This window comes from Corvus moneduloides, chromosome 21 (genome assembly GCF_009650955.1).
Source record: "Corvus moneduloides isolate bCorMon1 chromosome 21, bCorMon1.pri, whole genome shotgun sequence".
Lineage (NCBI taxonomy): Eukaryota > Metazoa > Chordata > Aves > Passeriformes > Corvidae > Corvus > Corvus moneduloides.
In genome coordinates, this window is record NC_045496.1 from 3,925,285 (window position 1) to 3,940,551 (window position 15,267).

The 15,267-nt window shown below is 46.6% G+C and overlaps 2 protein-coding genes across 2 annotated transcripts; both read left to right on the forward strand.

Annotated features, from left to right (window-relative positions):
• Positions 1-10: 10 nt before the first annotated feature.
• Positions 11-3,209, forward strand: SURF6 (surfeit 6). The gene is made up of 4 exons (XM_032130472.1): positions 11-210; positions 615-830; positions 1,431-1,522; positions 2,364-3,209. The coding sequence occupies exons 1-4, from the start codon at positions 117-119 to the stop codon at positions 3,033-3,035; spliced, it is 1,074 nt and encodes a 357-aa protein (XP_031986363.1). The 5' UTR covers positions 11-116; the 3' UTR covers positions 3,036-3,209.
• Positions 3,210-6,677: 3,468 nt separating this feature from the next.
• On the forward strand, positions 6,678-14,762 carry GBGT1 (globoside alpha-1,3-N-acetylgalactosaminyltransferase 1 (FORS blood group)). The gene is given in 9 exon segments (XM_032131199.1): positions 6,678-6,757; positions 7,469-7,584; positions 9,074-9,136; positions 10,324-10,374; positions 10,473-10,508; positions 12,498-12,589; positions 12,592-12,631; positions 12,917-12,942; positions 13,241-14,762. Coding segments are annotated over 9 exon segments (1,329 nt in total). The 5' UTR covers positions 6,678-6,715; the 3' UTR covers positions 14,104-14,762.
• Positions 14,763-15,267: the final 505 nt, after the last annotated feature.

The following is a 15,267-nucleotide window of genomic DNA, read 5'->3' on the forward strand; positions in this document are numbered from 1 at the left end:
CCGGCCGGCGCGCTTCATCCATCACTTCCTGCCGGGGACTCCACGAGGAGGGGACGCGGTCCCCACGCTGCCCCGGGGAGGGGACGGTGCCTCTGGAACCCGGGCCCGGGGCAGCAATGGCCAGCTTGGCCGCCCAGGACTCCTACCTGCAGGGCTTGGCCAGGAGGGTCGGCGTGCAGCACGCCCCGGAGTCGCGGAAGAGGAAATTTGGTATTGGAGCAGTAACGCTTCGGTTCTGCCCTCTCCGGCCGGTTTGTGGGAGGCTGGGCGCGACAGCCGTGCCCCCGCGGGGTGCTTGGCCCGGGGTTGTGCCGTTTTATAACAAAATACCAGTCTGCTGAAACACGGAGTTCCCGAGCACGTTGTGCACCTTGTGCTGGGAGCCCTGGAAATCAGTGGTCTCCATTCACTGTGGTGATGAATGTGGGAGAGCTGGGATTTTACGAAAGTGTGCGAGGATGTTTGGTCTATTTAAATAAATCCTCAAACGTACACTTTTTGAACATTAAGATATGTCTTTGCAATGCTGGAACTTTAGTGTTCAGTAATAACTGGATGTTAAGAGTGGGAATGTAGCATTGTCTTCTTTTGTTTAATTTGGTTTTGCCTTCTAGTGTCTAAGCCAGGCCAGCCCGATGATGCTGGCAGACAGGTCAAGAAACAGAAGAAAAAGAAACCCAGGAAGCAAGCTGAGAAGAAGAATGCTCCTTCAGCCAAACAGGTGGTTTCTAACACCAGTAAACCCACTCCAGGACAGAAAGCAGCCCCTCAAGCCAGCAAATCATCTCCACAGGGTGGTACACAGAACAGAAATGAGAATGTGGCTGCAGGTAAGAATTCCAGCTTTACCGTGAAAGTGACCTGGGCTGAGCTGGCTGCTTTTCACTTGGTTCCCACAAGTGTGGTTTGGAAAGCCTGAATTGAGAACACCTTTGCTTATCCCCGTGTGCCCCAGAAGATTTTGCCTATGGACATGAATTTGTGCCATCACCACTGGGTGGCTCTCTGGAAACGGTGTTTGACTGAACTGCAGAGGTTTTGTGCGTGTCCCATGTAACTTTGGGAATTACGGGTGGATGCAACCCCTGTCCTGCCAGCTCAGCTTTCCTTTATGACAATGAAAAGCCAGATCACAGAGAAAAGATGTCCTGAGCCTCTCTGTTCCACAGACTTGGTATTTGTCTTTGGCTTGCCAGGCAGCCCCAGGGCATGCCAGGCCACTGCTGGCAGTGTTGAATGATAAAAGAGGAAATTCTAAAGAAACCGAGGAAATTCTAAAGAAACCAATGAAATAGAAACTATGGGTTTGTTTGGATTTTCCATTCCATTCACAGCATCTAAAGAGTTCCCAGAGTTTTTCCCATAGCCAGAGAAAGTGCTTCTGTTTAGCTGGTGCTGCTTTTGAAGTATTTTTATTTTCTCTCTCTCAGGAAGTAACAGTGAACTGAGTTCCCCTTCTGTTTCTGCAATCAATCTGTTGCGTCAGAGACTCCACGAAAAGATTAAAAAGGCTTCTGGACAGGTATGGGAACTCTGAATGTGTGTGCATATGTGTGTTTATGCACTTGAAATTCTCCCCAGCCTCCCAGGGGGTGTGGGGACAGGATCTCACAGGCTCAGGGTTTGAGCTGACTCCATCTCATACGGAATTGCCTGTAGCTATTGCCAGGTGACCTGTGTGTGTTCTTTGGAAAAACCTGTGAGAAAAGGTGGGGTCAGTATGGAGAATTATAAGAGAGAATTGGGTTGTAAGCTGTAAAACCTGCCTGCAGAGGCACCTGGCAGCACAAAGGAGCACATGGCAGCACACAGACACTTGTCTCCACCAGACCCTGGGGAGAGGAGGTGTCACACGGCAGAGCCCTACGGAGAGGAGCCTGCCGGGAGCTGACAGACGGGTGAACAGTGAGTGATCACCCCATAGAAAGACATGGAAAAAGCGTGTTGCTGATGTGGCAACACGGGATAGGTCACACCACAGAAGGAAATACTGTGCCTTGGAAAGGTGTGTAAAACCAACTCACTCCTTTGAATAAACAATTCAGATTCCCTGAATCACGGTGTGGGTCCATGATTCAATCGCCGACAGGTCAGCTGGGATGAGAACATGCCTTTGGTGATTTTTAGGAGAAAGCAAAATAGTGAGAGCCTGAAAGGGGACAGCTATGGACTGCTGAGGGAAAGCAAAGGGTGTGAAGTGTTACTACTGTGTTTAGTGTCTCTAGCAGCTGAGACATCACAGCTTCACATCACAGGTAGTGCTTCTTAGGAGAAGTTTGAAATCAGGAACTTGGGGACAGCCCACTTTTAATTCTGCTTTATCCCTTTTAAGGCTGCTCATTCATGTCCATCCTTTTCCTTAGGATAATGCCAAAGAATTAACTCCTGCAGTCCTGGAGAAGAGGCAGCGAAGGAAGTACGAGAGAGAGAGAAAGAAGCGCCGGCGAAAGGAGTTGAAGATGAAGGCAAAAATGGAGAAGAAAGAAACTGAGGAGGTACCAGCAGAGCCAGAAAACAAGAAGGAGGAGAGCAGAGCTGATATTGTCTTCAACAGGGTTGAAGTTCATGAAGAGAATGAGTTGAACAAGATGCAGAAGAAAAAAGAGAAGAGGAAAGCAGTGAAAGGCAATATCACTCCTCTGACAGGAAAAAACTACAAGCAGCTGCTGAGCAGGCTGGAGACCAGGAAGAATAAGCTGGAGGAGCTCAAGGAGAAGGACGAGAAGAAAGCTCAGGAGCTGGAGACCAAGATAAAATGGACAAATGCTCTCTATAAGGCGGAAGGGGTGAAGATCCGTGATGACGAGGAGCGTCTGAAGGAGGCCCTGAAGCGCAAGGAGAAGCGGAAAGCCCAGCGCAAGAGGCAGTGGGAGGAACGGACTGTGAGGGTGGTGGAAAAGATGCAGCAGCGGCAGGACAAGCGCCAGAAGAACATTAAGAAGAAGAAGAAGGAGAGGATAGAGAAGAAGAAAGCCAGGGCCCGGAAGAAAGGCCGAGTTCTGCCAGAGGACTTGAAAAAAGCTGGGTTAAAGTGAGAGCGAGGCAGTCGCTCCTGGCCTTGGGGTTCCACGGTGGGGTGTCCGTCTGTCACATGGGGCTGTGTGTCACTGTCCCAGGCCGTGGGGCAGGCACTGCCACAGTTTCCCAGCCTCATCATATTAAAAAAAACAGTTGTATGTTTGTTAATAAAGTTTTCTATCCCAAAGAAACCCCCTCTGGCTGATTTCTAATAGGAATTCTTATTTTTCTAAAGGGGAAATGTCAGTTGCTGTCACTTCTTCTGATGGGCAGCGCAGTGTGTTCTTTGCATCCCCTGGGAATGGGGAGGAGGAAACAAAAAGGCAAAAGGATCGAACATGGGATTCATCTCAACACAAAGACACTGCAGGTGTTGTAAAACCATTGCTTAATACGAACTTAGATGATGCCTTTGGAAAGGAAAATGCATCTTGGATACATTTGTCCTCCCCATCACAAGGAAACTGGAAATAATTGTCAATTTTAGGCAATGCTATTAGTGTATCTTTCGAGTTAGTTTTTATCATCATTAGGTCAGTATAGACATAAACACACACATGTAAACGTGCATGGGTTTATTGTGGATCTAACTGATCTTTTTGGATCATCTGTAGGACACTGATTTTGATGGTAGAAGGATTTGCTCCCAATCTATTTTTGGCAGTAATAAAAAATTTGGCAAAAAACCCCCAGATTTCTGGCAACCACAGGTGCCTGCAAGGGTTTCTTCTCTGTGCAGTTCATCAGTGCAAAATTGCATTTAGTTGCTACCAATTTTGTCCTTTATTGTCGTTAATACAGAAATACAAATGGAAATTTGAGCAGCTGTTTGCCCAGCTCAGGAGAGAAAGTACAGCTTGGCTGCTGGCAGTTCAGCCTGGGGAAGATTGGTGGGGATAATCCATCCAGAATATTTTCTGCCCCTGAGATCAGTCAAATCTTGCTGATGTCCTCCTGATCTTGGTTGGTGTGAACTGATGATTTGTACTGCAATCAGAGACGTTATAAATTGAGTCCAATTGAATTCTCGATTCTCTCCATCTGGCACATTGGAAGAAGCTCTTTTTTGCCCTGTCAGTAAAGCTGATGAATGTGCTGTGAGCGAGATGCAGGCTGGGCAGTGCTTCCCAGCTGGATCCCTGCCAGAGCCCAGGTATCTCCGTGGTGCAGCTGTAATCTGAGACTCTGCAAAGCCAGGAGCCTGAGCAGTGGGTTTGTGCAGAAGTTCGTGTTCAAGCCTCAGGTGTGACTGAACACGTTTGTGTCACGGGAGCCAAAGGCAGCCTGTTCCACACTGGAGTCCTGCAAGGAAACCTCTGCTTGGGTACAGATGGAGCCCTCCCCACGGATATCTTCTCTTTCTCCACGTTCTGAGCAGCCCTGCAGTCACAGCTCACCACTTCAGTTGTAGAAATCTGAAATGCACGTTTGGAAATCTGAAATAGTTGCTCTGCAAAGAATATTTTCCATGGAACGGTCTACAAGTGAGGTATTTATCAGCTGTCCAGAATGCTTTCCAAGCAGGGCTTGAAGATAAAGTAGTGCTTTGTTCTGGGAGGTCAAGCAAGTTCATTTGGGAGTAACAGAGCTACTTTCAGCCATATCCCTTTGAAAAAACTCTCTGAACAAATTCGAGGAACCTGAGTAACTATTAAAAATGCTTTAGCTGTGATTTCTATTGGGTTGGAGATTCTTTCATTGGCTGCAACCTCATTGATTTCATTTTTGTTTTCATGGTAAACTGTAAATCAGTTGAGCTAAATCTCAGTGAGATGGTTTTAGATGCAAAAGATGTTCCAATCTCAGCTGGCTCCAGTGCTCTGGCAGGTTTGTACCATAGAAATTGAAGCAAAGGGTGAATGCATCAGCTGTGCTCCTAATGATGTAATAGTTCAAAATATGTGTATTTCTCTTCCTGAGGGATTAGATGTTTACTCTGTAAAAGACACATGGAAGTACTCTGTGCCCATTACAACAGCTGAAACTGCACCAAAATAACCAGAACAACTTTTTTTATTCTGTGTTAATTTTACTGTCCTATTTGAGGGTAACTGTTAGTCCTCTTTCTTCTCTCTGTTTTTATCCTCTGTCCTTCCCCATCACCCACGTTCTGTGCTATCAGCCTCTGTATGCCATGGAGATAAGAGCATGGGTCAGGTGCAGAAAATGGGAACTCCCAGGAGACTCTGCTCCCAGGTGGGACTGTTTGTGTGTTCCCTTATGCTTTGGGTGGAAATGTTGAGAGGATATTTATGCAATTGGAAAGTGGCATCAAGCTGGGAGGGGCTGCAAGCCCCAGGGAAAACAGGATTCAGTCAGGGCTTGATGTTTTAGAAAAACAAATAGCCTGAAAACTGAGTTTGTTTTCATGAAGTACAAGGGTTTATATGCCACAGACCTGGCTGGGAGAGGTTCCATAGAAAACATGTGGATTCCATTTGGCCACAGGCTGAATGTCATCCCAGTGCTGGTCCTTGCAAAGTAGGCAAATGTCCTGTGGGAATGTATGAATTGTAACAACATTTCAGTTTGGGGAGTAATCCAGCTTTACTTCATACTGCTGAGGGCTCAGCAGGAGAATTTGGGTTGCTTTGACACCAATTTCACGAGGATGGGCTGATTAGAGAGAGTCCAGTCAGAACTGACAGAAATAATCCCATATCTTGAAGTTAGGGAATTACAAAGAAAGATGGAAGGAGGTCACAGAACAGAAAGAGGGAAGGAAACATCAGCGCCTTCAGGTATGGAAAGAGAGACTGCCCAGACCTGAACTGCAGCGAGTGAGATCCTGGTTGGAAATTTGGAAGCCTGCTGATGAGAAGGGCTTTCCTACCTGCCCTGTGTGCAGCCTGCTCTTAAAGAAGGACTGGAAACAACTGTTTGAACTCCCCTCTGCACATTTGTCTGCTTTGCATGTGCTGGAAGCATCAAGCACAAGGTAAGAAACGTGGCACTGACAAATCCTGGCATCAGCGTAGCAGCTCTCATGACACAACTGGCACAGGAATGAGATAAAACTGGTCAAAACACAGAATAACAGCTTGAGGGGGAAGGCTGTTTGCACTTCCTTCTGTGTTTGAGGATCTGCAGCATTTTTAGGCAAGAATCCAGAACTGCTCAGCATGACTCTACGAAGGCTTTAAGTGGTGGAAGGCCTTAAGACATATATATTTATATATATGCACACACCTACATATATATATGTATATAAAGTCAGTCGTTATTTTAAAGTAGGATTCTGTGATGCTTCCTGGTGAAAGCTAATTAGATTGTCTCACAGGGAGGTGAGGGAGAAGCACCAGTGAGGATTTCTGTGTGAAACAGTAAAGCAAATTAAAGAACTTTTGCCACTTGTCTTTTTCCAGCCAAAGAAATTAAAGGAGGAAAATCACCCCTTCCTGTTGAGATCCAGAGGCACTGTCCTGTGCCTCACCAAGAGCCAGTAATGATCTCTGGGATTACCTCAGCACTCTCCAAGAGGCACCATGCACCAGTTCCTCCCACTAATAGAAATGCTACCAACTCTATAAACAGAATTGCTAAACAGCCTCTTTCTTCTTATTTTTTCCTGCAGGCTCCAATCACATTCTAGAAAGCAGAAAGTTCTAACTGGAAATGCATCTGGTCCTTCCAGCTGGCCTGGAAGAGCACTTGGTGTGGAGGGTTGGGTCCTGAGACAGCAGTGAAACAAAACCACATGAGCCTGATCCACAGCTCCCTGCTCGTGTCCTCACTGAAGGTAATAACCAAAGTAATAACAATTAATGTGCTCCTAACGCCTTTGGAGGCCTCATGCAAATGCTCTGTGTGTTCGTCACAGGGACCAAAGTTCACTCTGTGGGCACTTTTCCTTCCTTGTGAACAGAAAAAGAGGTTGATTTCATGTTTTAAGGTGAGGCTGCTGGGCTTGGGAAAGTTGATTTTCATGGCTGTTGTAGAGGAAATTATTTCTTTGGCTCAATGTCTACCCAACATGCATTAGGATTGTGAGATGTTTCTGTGCCAGTGTCACACCTCAGTTTACCTTTCCTACCGGCACCTTTGCAGGGAGTGCCTCTGGCAGTTACTGGACTGTGAAAGGTGGAGTTTATCAGCTCAGGTGATAACGGTGTTAGCTCTCTGATAGAATTGAGGTGGGTGATTTGATTCCATTGCCAAGGGTGGCTGCTTGAGATGAAAAAATGGAATCCACAGAAAGTGGAATCAGATCAGAAAGGCTCCTTACACACTACACCCAGGGTTAAAGCTCCCTGAAATGGAGAACTTGCTCAGACGCTTTACAGGTGCTGCCTCAGTGCCCTGGCTTTTACAGTCTGGCACTTTCCATGTTCATCACGTCAGAACTGGAAGAGAAGCTGCTGAGAAGCTTCATCCTCCGCTGAGGAAGTAACCAATTTCTCCCAGAGCAAGATACCTACAGCTCACTTCCCTTTCTTTTTGTTCTTTACAGAGTGAAAGCTGCTGGAATTCAGAATTTGCCCTTCCTTCTACTCTAGAAGATATGATTTCCAGGAGAGTGGTGGTGGGATCTCTTGTCTGCCTGGGTGTTGTTGCTGCAGTTATCTGGTAAGCATTTGCTGGCCAGCTCAGCCGTATCTAAAACATCCTGTGGATACCCTGTGGTAGAACTCATAGGAGGGGGAAAATAAAGGCTGTGAGTTTTATGGGAAGTCCCTGTTCAAGCTGCAAGAATGAACAGCAATTTGTGTAATAGATAAAGGAGCACTGGTAGAGGGAGAAGGCCCTAAGGGAGTGAGGAAAAAAGAACAATTGTGTCCAAATCAGGCTGCTAACACCATAGTGACTCGCAAACTGAAACATAGATTTAGAAGAAACATAAAGGTTTTAATTATAGGCTAGCTGTGTTGAAATTAGTTAGAATAAGAAGGAATATGGGCCCAGCTAGAGTTAATTAAAATAGTTAAGAGAGCTGGACCTGCAATGGGTTTTAAGATGTTAGTAACTGATTACCAAATAACTGATGATCTGTCATTTGCATGTTTGCTTAGCTGTGCTAAGAACGAGGAATAGAAACATTGATGAGTTGGTGTAGGGAACAAGGACAATTACCAATTTCCTCCTCCCTTGGTGGGAACCCCTTCAAAAGTCACCCAAGAGGAAACGTAGAGGTCACTAAAGTAATTAGGATTGTTAAAGTTCAGAAAGGCAAAAATGTCAAAATGAGGAAGATGAGTTACTTCATCTTTCTTGGGACCACTGACCCAATTCGAGACCACCGACTCCATTCAGGACACACACTACACATGCTTAATGACATTTAAGCTCATTTCCATATGAAGCAGAGAATGGGAGGTGTTAATGTTATGAATATGCATTTGTATTTTGGATATTCATAGTTTTTGTAAATAAAAAGCTTTGTGTTTGTTTGTATCGGGGCCCTGCATCTTAGGGAACTATCCCACACTGAGCCTGGCACCAAATAAAACATTCACTTTCTGACTCTAAACTGTTAGAGAGTTTTTGTCTGTCTCAGCTGTGTATCGATATTAGATCGATATTCATATTTTGGTAAATCAAACAAATGCTTAAGTATAGAATATTCCAATTACATTTCAGCTCAGGCCTTAACAGAGGTGAGTATGTGTCTCTTCAAACAGTCCAAACTCACTCCAGTGTCACCAGGGACAGGTTTGTAGCTGTCAGACATCGCAGCTTTCAAATTCTGTAACTGAATATTCTGATGACTGAGTGTGGCTTATAGATTCTCTGGAGCAAACTCAAACATTGCTGGAAGGGAATCTGAGATAAGGCATTCCATTAATTATTAAAATACTGATTATTAAATTATTATGAATTATCCCCTATTTATGATGTTGCAATTTGCTGTACTTTCACCTTGTGGGTAGTTTTGCCTCAGCAGCAGGACATCATGTTAGAATGTGAACCCAGGAGATCCTACACTAATTAGCAAAGTTGACATGGAGTTAGCCAGTTACCTCTCAAAATCTGTGCCAGATCCTTAGGTGATCTTGGAAAATCCTAGGAAGGTTTCCTTCAACATTACTTACCTTCAGATGTTTCTTTGCTCCCACAGGGCTACATCTGGGAGTGGAAAAGTGCAGTACCTGCCCTACTACCTTCCGTGCCCTGAAATCTTGTACGTATTTTGTTTTGTGTCTAATGAGTAACACAGATCATTGTTACTCACACTGACAACACAAACAGTGATTAACAAGTCGCTTGTTCTTTCTTTATGAAGCTGTAATTAGTCGCTCTCTTAAAACAAAAAGCTAACAATGCTGTTTGGGCCTGCCTGCCCTGCAGGACAGCTCTGGGGCTGCACAGGTGGGGGAGGCTGTGTTTGTTGTGGGTCACAGAGCCCAGGACTAAAGGTTAAAGCTGGATTCCTTATCAGGGTGTAATCACACACCTGCACATGCACAACTGTGCTTTAAGTATCCACTCACTAGACAGAGACACCTAAAGCAGAGAGGTGAGATGAACAGGCCCAGGAGTGCTGTCACAGTGAGGAATAACCCCCAGTTCTAATCACGCTCTGCTTCTTCCCTCTGCCATCTGTGCTCTCCCTGCACTCTGTGAATGTGTTTGTGCCGTGGCATTTGGCCTCTGGACCTGAACAGCTGAAGGGGAGCTGCTTCTGAGCTTCCTTGCATGCTGCAAACTGATGTGCCTGACCTGGCCTGGGTGCCACGAGCTCTCCCAGAGAGAATTTACAGGGACAGGGACAGGGACCGGGACCAAGCCCCAGTGACCTCCTCACTGCCACATCGCACCAGAGCTGGGACCAGAGCCACGGCTTCTCCCATCCCTTACCATGACCTACTGTCCTTGTAAAAACAAAACAGAATTATGCAAATAGAAAAGAATTCATGTTTCATTGAGGTATTTCTCATGATTTCAGCCCGTTTTGAACCACTGTGTCTGGTCAGGTGCTTATTTCTCTGAATGCTGTTGGAAATGTGGTGTATTTCAGGTAGTTCAGCCCTCCAGGTGACCAGGAACATTTACGTCAGGCATGGAGCACATCCATGACCCCTGCTGACAGTCCCATGTGCATTTTGACCCCTAAACCCTGATTTCCCCACAGACTGGGATGGCTGCAGCATCTCTCTGTCCCTATCATGTTGTGTGTCCTGTGCCAAAGCTGTCCCTTGCTTGGCAGCCCCAGGTGATGCCTAATCCTGGGCCAGGCAGGGCAGCATCCACAGCAGCTGGAGCTGGATTTGGACAGCTGTCAGTGCAGCAGCAGGTCCTGAAGCCAAACTTGGTTGATATTTTAGGAAAAGCATAACAATCCCTTTCTTTTCCCACCCCTTCATGCAGCTCCATAAAACTCCAATATACAGAAGAGAAGCTAATCCAGCTTTTCCCCCAGTAAGTACTGGCTTTTTATCTCCTGACCTTTAAACTGCTGTTCCTCTCTTCCAGGCATATTCATGTATTATTCAATGGATATTTCTTCCTTTTTACAGATTATTTTATCAGCAGCCAAGAGTGCTGGCGCCAAAGTAAGTTTCTTTGTTTGAACTTTGTTTCTGCTGAGTTTGGTTCGGGCACTTTGCAGCACTCACAGTTCCAGGGTCCTGGGGCACACTGGGCAGGACCTTGTTCCCTGAGAATCCCAACCACAGGGGTGTGTCAGCAGCTGCCTGTGCTGCTCTAAGGTTGGGTTTGGTTACTGCACACTTATTAGCACACTTACTGTTAATTCCTAAATATTACATTAGCACACACACTCTGTCATGGGCAGGAACTCTTTTTGAGATGGGAAATCTGTAATATCTGTAAGATGGTGGGAAATACCTTCTGGAGCTGTGCTGTAGCTGCAACCAGCTGTGGGAGAGCTTTGAGCTCATTTCAGGGCAAAATAAAGCAGGTGCTCTGTGTGACCTTCAGCAGCGGTTTCAGCAAACACAGACAAATCTCCGAGACCCAGCCAAAGCAGGGAGTTTAAGGGAAGATTTGGGACAGCAGCACCAGGAAGTGGTTTGGACACACTCTCTGTGCAGCTCGGTTTGTTACAGCCTCCTTTGGCTCTGCTAGTGTGAGTTGACTTTTATCTGGAGCAGTTCACCTTCAACAGCCACGTCCTTTTGCATGTTAACAAACACACCCTGTGGGTACACACACTTACTGTTATCTGTTATTTCCTCCCTGACCTTTCAACAGGATGTACTCAGCTTGAATATTTCATTCTTCCATGTTGGAATCAATTTCTGGGCTAGATTAGCTGGTATGTACTGGGCTAAATGGGGAGAATCTTGAACCTGTTTGTGCTCTGTGTCTTCTGGAGAGAGTTCACTGGCACTGAGAGGGTGACCATGACCATGACTCCCAGGGCAGCCCTTGAAAATGAAATTTTAAAAGCTTAGAGAAGGGAACATGCGTGTTTCCTTCCCTCACCCCCCTCATCCAAAAAAAGGATAACCAACCCAGAAACAGATCAAGTCAGTACATTTTCTCCAACCCAAATTCTTCTTCCTGTATAATTTAATCCTTCAATCACATGCATTGCTGTAGGAAGGAGTCAAACTGTTATTCTTGTATCCTCTCAGACTGAAAGTATTATATCTGGGTTGGAGGATCTAATTGGATCTGCTGCCTGAAGCACCAGGCTGCTCCCCACAGCTCCCCCAGTTTGGTTCTGGTGCTTTTTTTGCCTTGGGACTGTGTCAGGTGGGAGCCTGGCAGCCCCCAAGTGTGGCCACGTGCTGTGTGTGCCAAATTCCATTAGCAGAGGGCTCCAGCTCCTGGTCTGGAGCAGATGTGAGCAGGCTGGGGTGAATTGCACCATAAATGACATCTCCTTTTAAAATCAAAAAGGTAAGAATGAAACACAGAAAACAAAGCAGCAAATTGAAACAGCGTTGCAGAGCTGTAATAGGGCATAATCAGATTCTGCTGCATTTATATTCAGTATTTCCACTTTCCTCACAGGAGATTAAGGATTTTTTTCTAACTTTGTTACACATTTGAATGCTGGCTCACATACAGCATTTTAAATTGTATCTGAATGTGTTGGAGCTATATATAAATACTGGAAAAATAAGCTGTCATGCTGCAAGCTGTGTTTTAATAACACAGCAATGGGGTATATTTTTATAGTAATTTTCATGTTATTACTTGTGCTTTAATCTGCTTGTAGCAATGTGCATCAGGCTGATAGCAAATAGGCACAGCTTCCCATTCTGAGAGTTCAGTGGTCATTAAACTCTCCTCAGCAGGAAAGTCCTTAAATGAGATTTTAGCAGATCCTCAGGTTTTTGCTGATGTTTTAAAGTGCTTAATTTCAGCCCAGGAGTTGAAATATCTGTGTCTGTAACCTCAAATCAGAGTGCAGGGAGAAAATACCTGAGGCTAATACCCTCCATGGTGAATTAATGCTGATTCACACACTCTTCTTGCTGCCTTTTTAGTGCTTCTTTCACATTTACTGGCCTCAACACCAAAACGAGAAGTTACATTTCATCAGCATTTCTTTTCTATTCCCCCTTCAGCCACCAGGATGTGCTGACAGTCACACCATGGCTGGTCCCCATCATCTGGGAAGGGACCTTCAATCCTGAGATCCTGGACAGTGCCTACAGACCCTGAACCTGAGCATGGGGGTGACAGGCTTTGCTGTTGGAAAGTAAGGGAAGCACTCAGTGGACACAGTTCTCAGGGTGGTGCCTTTCCTCTGTGGAAAGATGATTTTGGCTTTTCTTTTCCTGGAATTTGTCCCAGTTTAAAGGGGGCTTTTGTGCCTGTGTAGTGCATCCATAATCACACAAGCCCACGGGATGACAACAATTAAGGAACCTGAAGTGTGGGCAGTATTTTTTAAGAATTAGCAGGTGGCTTGGGAATTAGAGCTGGTCAAAATGGGGATAATCCCCTTATTCCTCATCCTCCACTACACCTGTTGCTTGTGTAGTGTGTGGATTCTTGCAGTGATAATCAGTGAACTCTCTTCACTCCTTGTCCTGCATTCACTAACATGCCCTTTGTAATCCACCACTCCTCCCCTTGGAATCCTGGGATAGTTTGGGTTGGAAGAGACTTTAAAATTCATCTCCTTCCACCCCCTGCCATGGGCAGGGACACCTTCCACTATCCCAGGTTGCACCAACCTGGCCTTGGACACTTGCAGGGATCCAGAGGCAGCCACAGCTTCTCTGGGGACCCTGTGCCAGGGCCTCCCCACCCTCACAGGGAGCGATTCCTTCCTAATATCTGATCTAACCCTGCCCTCCTTCAGCTGAAGGCCATTCCTCCTTTGCTCTACCACTCCATGCCCTTGCAAAAAGTCCCTCTCCACAGAAAGCCCCTCCTTGTCCCTGCAGTGCTCTCCATGGGCTGTGTCTATGCAGGTACACGAGGTTTGTGCAGCGCTTCCTGGAGTCGGCAGAGCGGCACCTCCTGCAGGGCTCCCAGGTGAACTATTACACCTCCACAGACAGCCCCGAGGCCATTCCCCACGTCCAGCTGCAGCCAGGGTGCAGGCTTGTCACCATCCCCATCCAGAACTACTCCAGCTGGCAGGAGATGTCCATGTGCAGGATGGAGACCATCAACCAGCACGTGGCCGAGGTGAGCCATCGGTGCCTCTTCTGCCTGGACATCAGCATGGTGTCCCACAGCCCCTGGGGCCCCGAGATCCTGGGGGATGTGGTGGCAGCCATCCACCCTGGCTACTCCCGAGACCCCTGAGAGCAGTTCCCTTGTGAGAGGAGAAGCTCCTCGGCAGCCTTCATCCCTGAGGGAGAAGGGGATTTCTACTGTGGAGGAGCCGTGTTTGGAGGCTTGGTCAGGAAGGTCTATGAGCTCACCAAGACCTGCCACATGACCATCCTGGAGACAAAAGCCAAAGGGATTGTGGCAGCCTGGCAGGAGGAGAGTCACCTCAACAGGCACTTCCTGTGCCACAAACCTTCCAAGGTGCTTTCTCCAGAGTATATATGGGATGACAGGAAGCCAAAGCCCCCCGAAATCCACCTCATCCGTGTTTCCACAGTGGATAAGAACTACAGAGAGGTCCGAGACCGTCTGATCCCTGCAGAGAGATCATCCACACAATCAAAGCCACCAAAATTAGCTCCCACAGAATGTGCCCCACCATGAATTTTTGTTCCTTGTAGGAACAAAGTGGGAAGGGAACATGTTGATAGTTCCTCTGGAGAACAGAGTCAAAATGCATTTCAGAAGCAGCAGTCACAGTGCAGGTGAGACTGAAAAGGTTTCTGGATTCCTACTCTTTGTAAATACATCCTGCTTGAGGCTGTAGCACACAAAAAAACATCCAAAAGGCCAGTTATCCAATGCATGGCTGCAGTTGCCTTTGCCTGAGTGTTTTCCTGAGGCCTGGCAGAAACTTAACAAGATCAAAATGATATTTGACATTCCTGTGAAGAAGGAGAAGACCTTGAGTTCTGGTAGAGACCTTTTCACTTAAAAAAAAAGAACATTGCAGGGCAATAAATTTTCCAAATTGTGATTTAAACTAACACCCTTTGTCAGAATCAGGAGTAAGCTTGCACTTGGAGTGTGTTACCCCTGACTAGTGTGCAGCAGGATTTCTTGGACCTTCTCAGCAGAGAGCTGGTGCCAGGCATTGCCAGTAAGAGCCCTGGTCTGACAGGACAAACAGTGTGAACTCATCTAGCAGTTATCTCCCAAATTCCCATCTGTGCTTTGGAGACCCAAGTTTAGACAGAACTGGCACAGCTCAGAGCAGACTGAACTTCTTCGGGTTTATTTCAATCACAGATGTGCTCTGAACCTTCTCCCTGGGTCACATGTCTCTGTGGATCATGTAATCTTTTCCAACACAAAAAATCTGGTTTTGAGATGTTCGTGTTCCTCTCCATTGCTTCAGCCCCTTCCAATTTTTCTGAGCTCTGTGAAACAAATTGGCGAGAAGCTGCTGGAGCTGACAGCAAACAGGATGATTTCATTCCATAATGAAATGCTCTGGTGAAGCTGGGAGCTCAGTGCAGAGCTGGAAGTAGGCTGGGGTTAACATTTTCTCTCCTTGGATGTGATGAGGAGCTGAACCAGGCGTTTAGAGCCTGACAGCTCCCTTGGGGAGCCGCCACGGCTGTGGCTGTCAGCTGAGGTCACAGCGTGCCACCTCCCCTGTCACAGCAGGGCTGCCAGAAACATCATCTCCCTTTGCTACCAAAGGGCTGAGCACGTCAGTCCCTGTTCACTCAGAGGGAGCAGGAGAGAGGCCACGGGAGCTGCACGGAACGGCAGGGGGGGGAGGAGCAGGGTGAAAGGGTGAAC

What these genes read in the sequence shown, in the direction of transcription:
- SURF6 (XM_032130472.1), top strand. Translation starts at nt 117, where the DNA reads ATGGCCAGCTTGGCCGCCCAGGACTCCTACCTGCAGGGCTTGGCCAGG. An exon ending in GTCGCGGAAGAGGAAATTTG is followed by an intron (nt 211 to 614) that starts GTATTGGAGCAG and finishes TTTGCCTTCTAG; the next exon opens with TGTCTAAGCCAGGCCAGCCC. An exon ending in TTAAAAAGGCTTCTGGACAG is followed by an intron (nt 1,523 to 2,363) that starts GTATGGGAACTC and finishes CCTTTTCCTTAG; the next exon opens with GATAATGCCAAAGAATTAAC.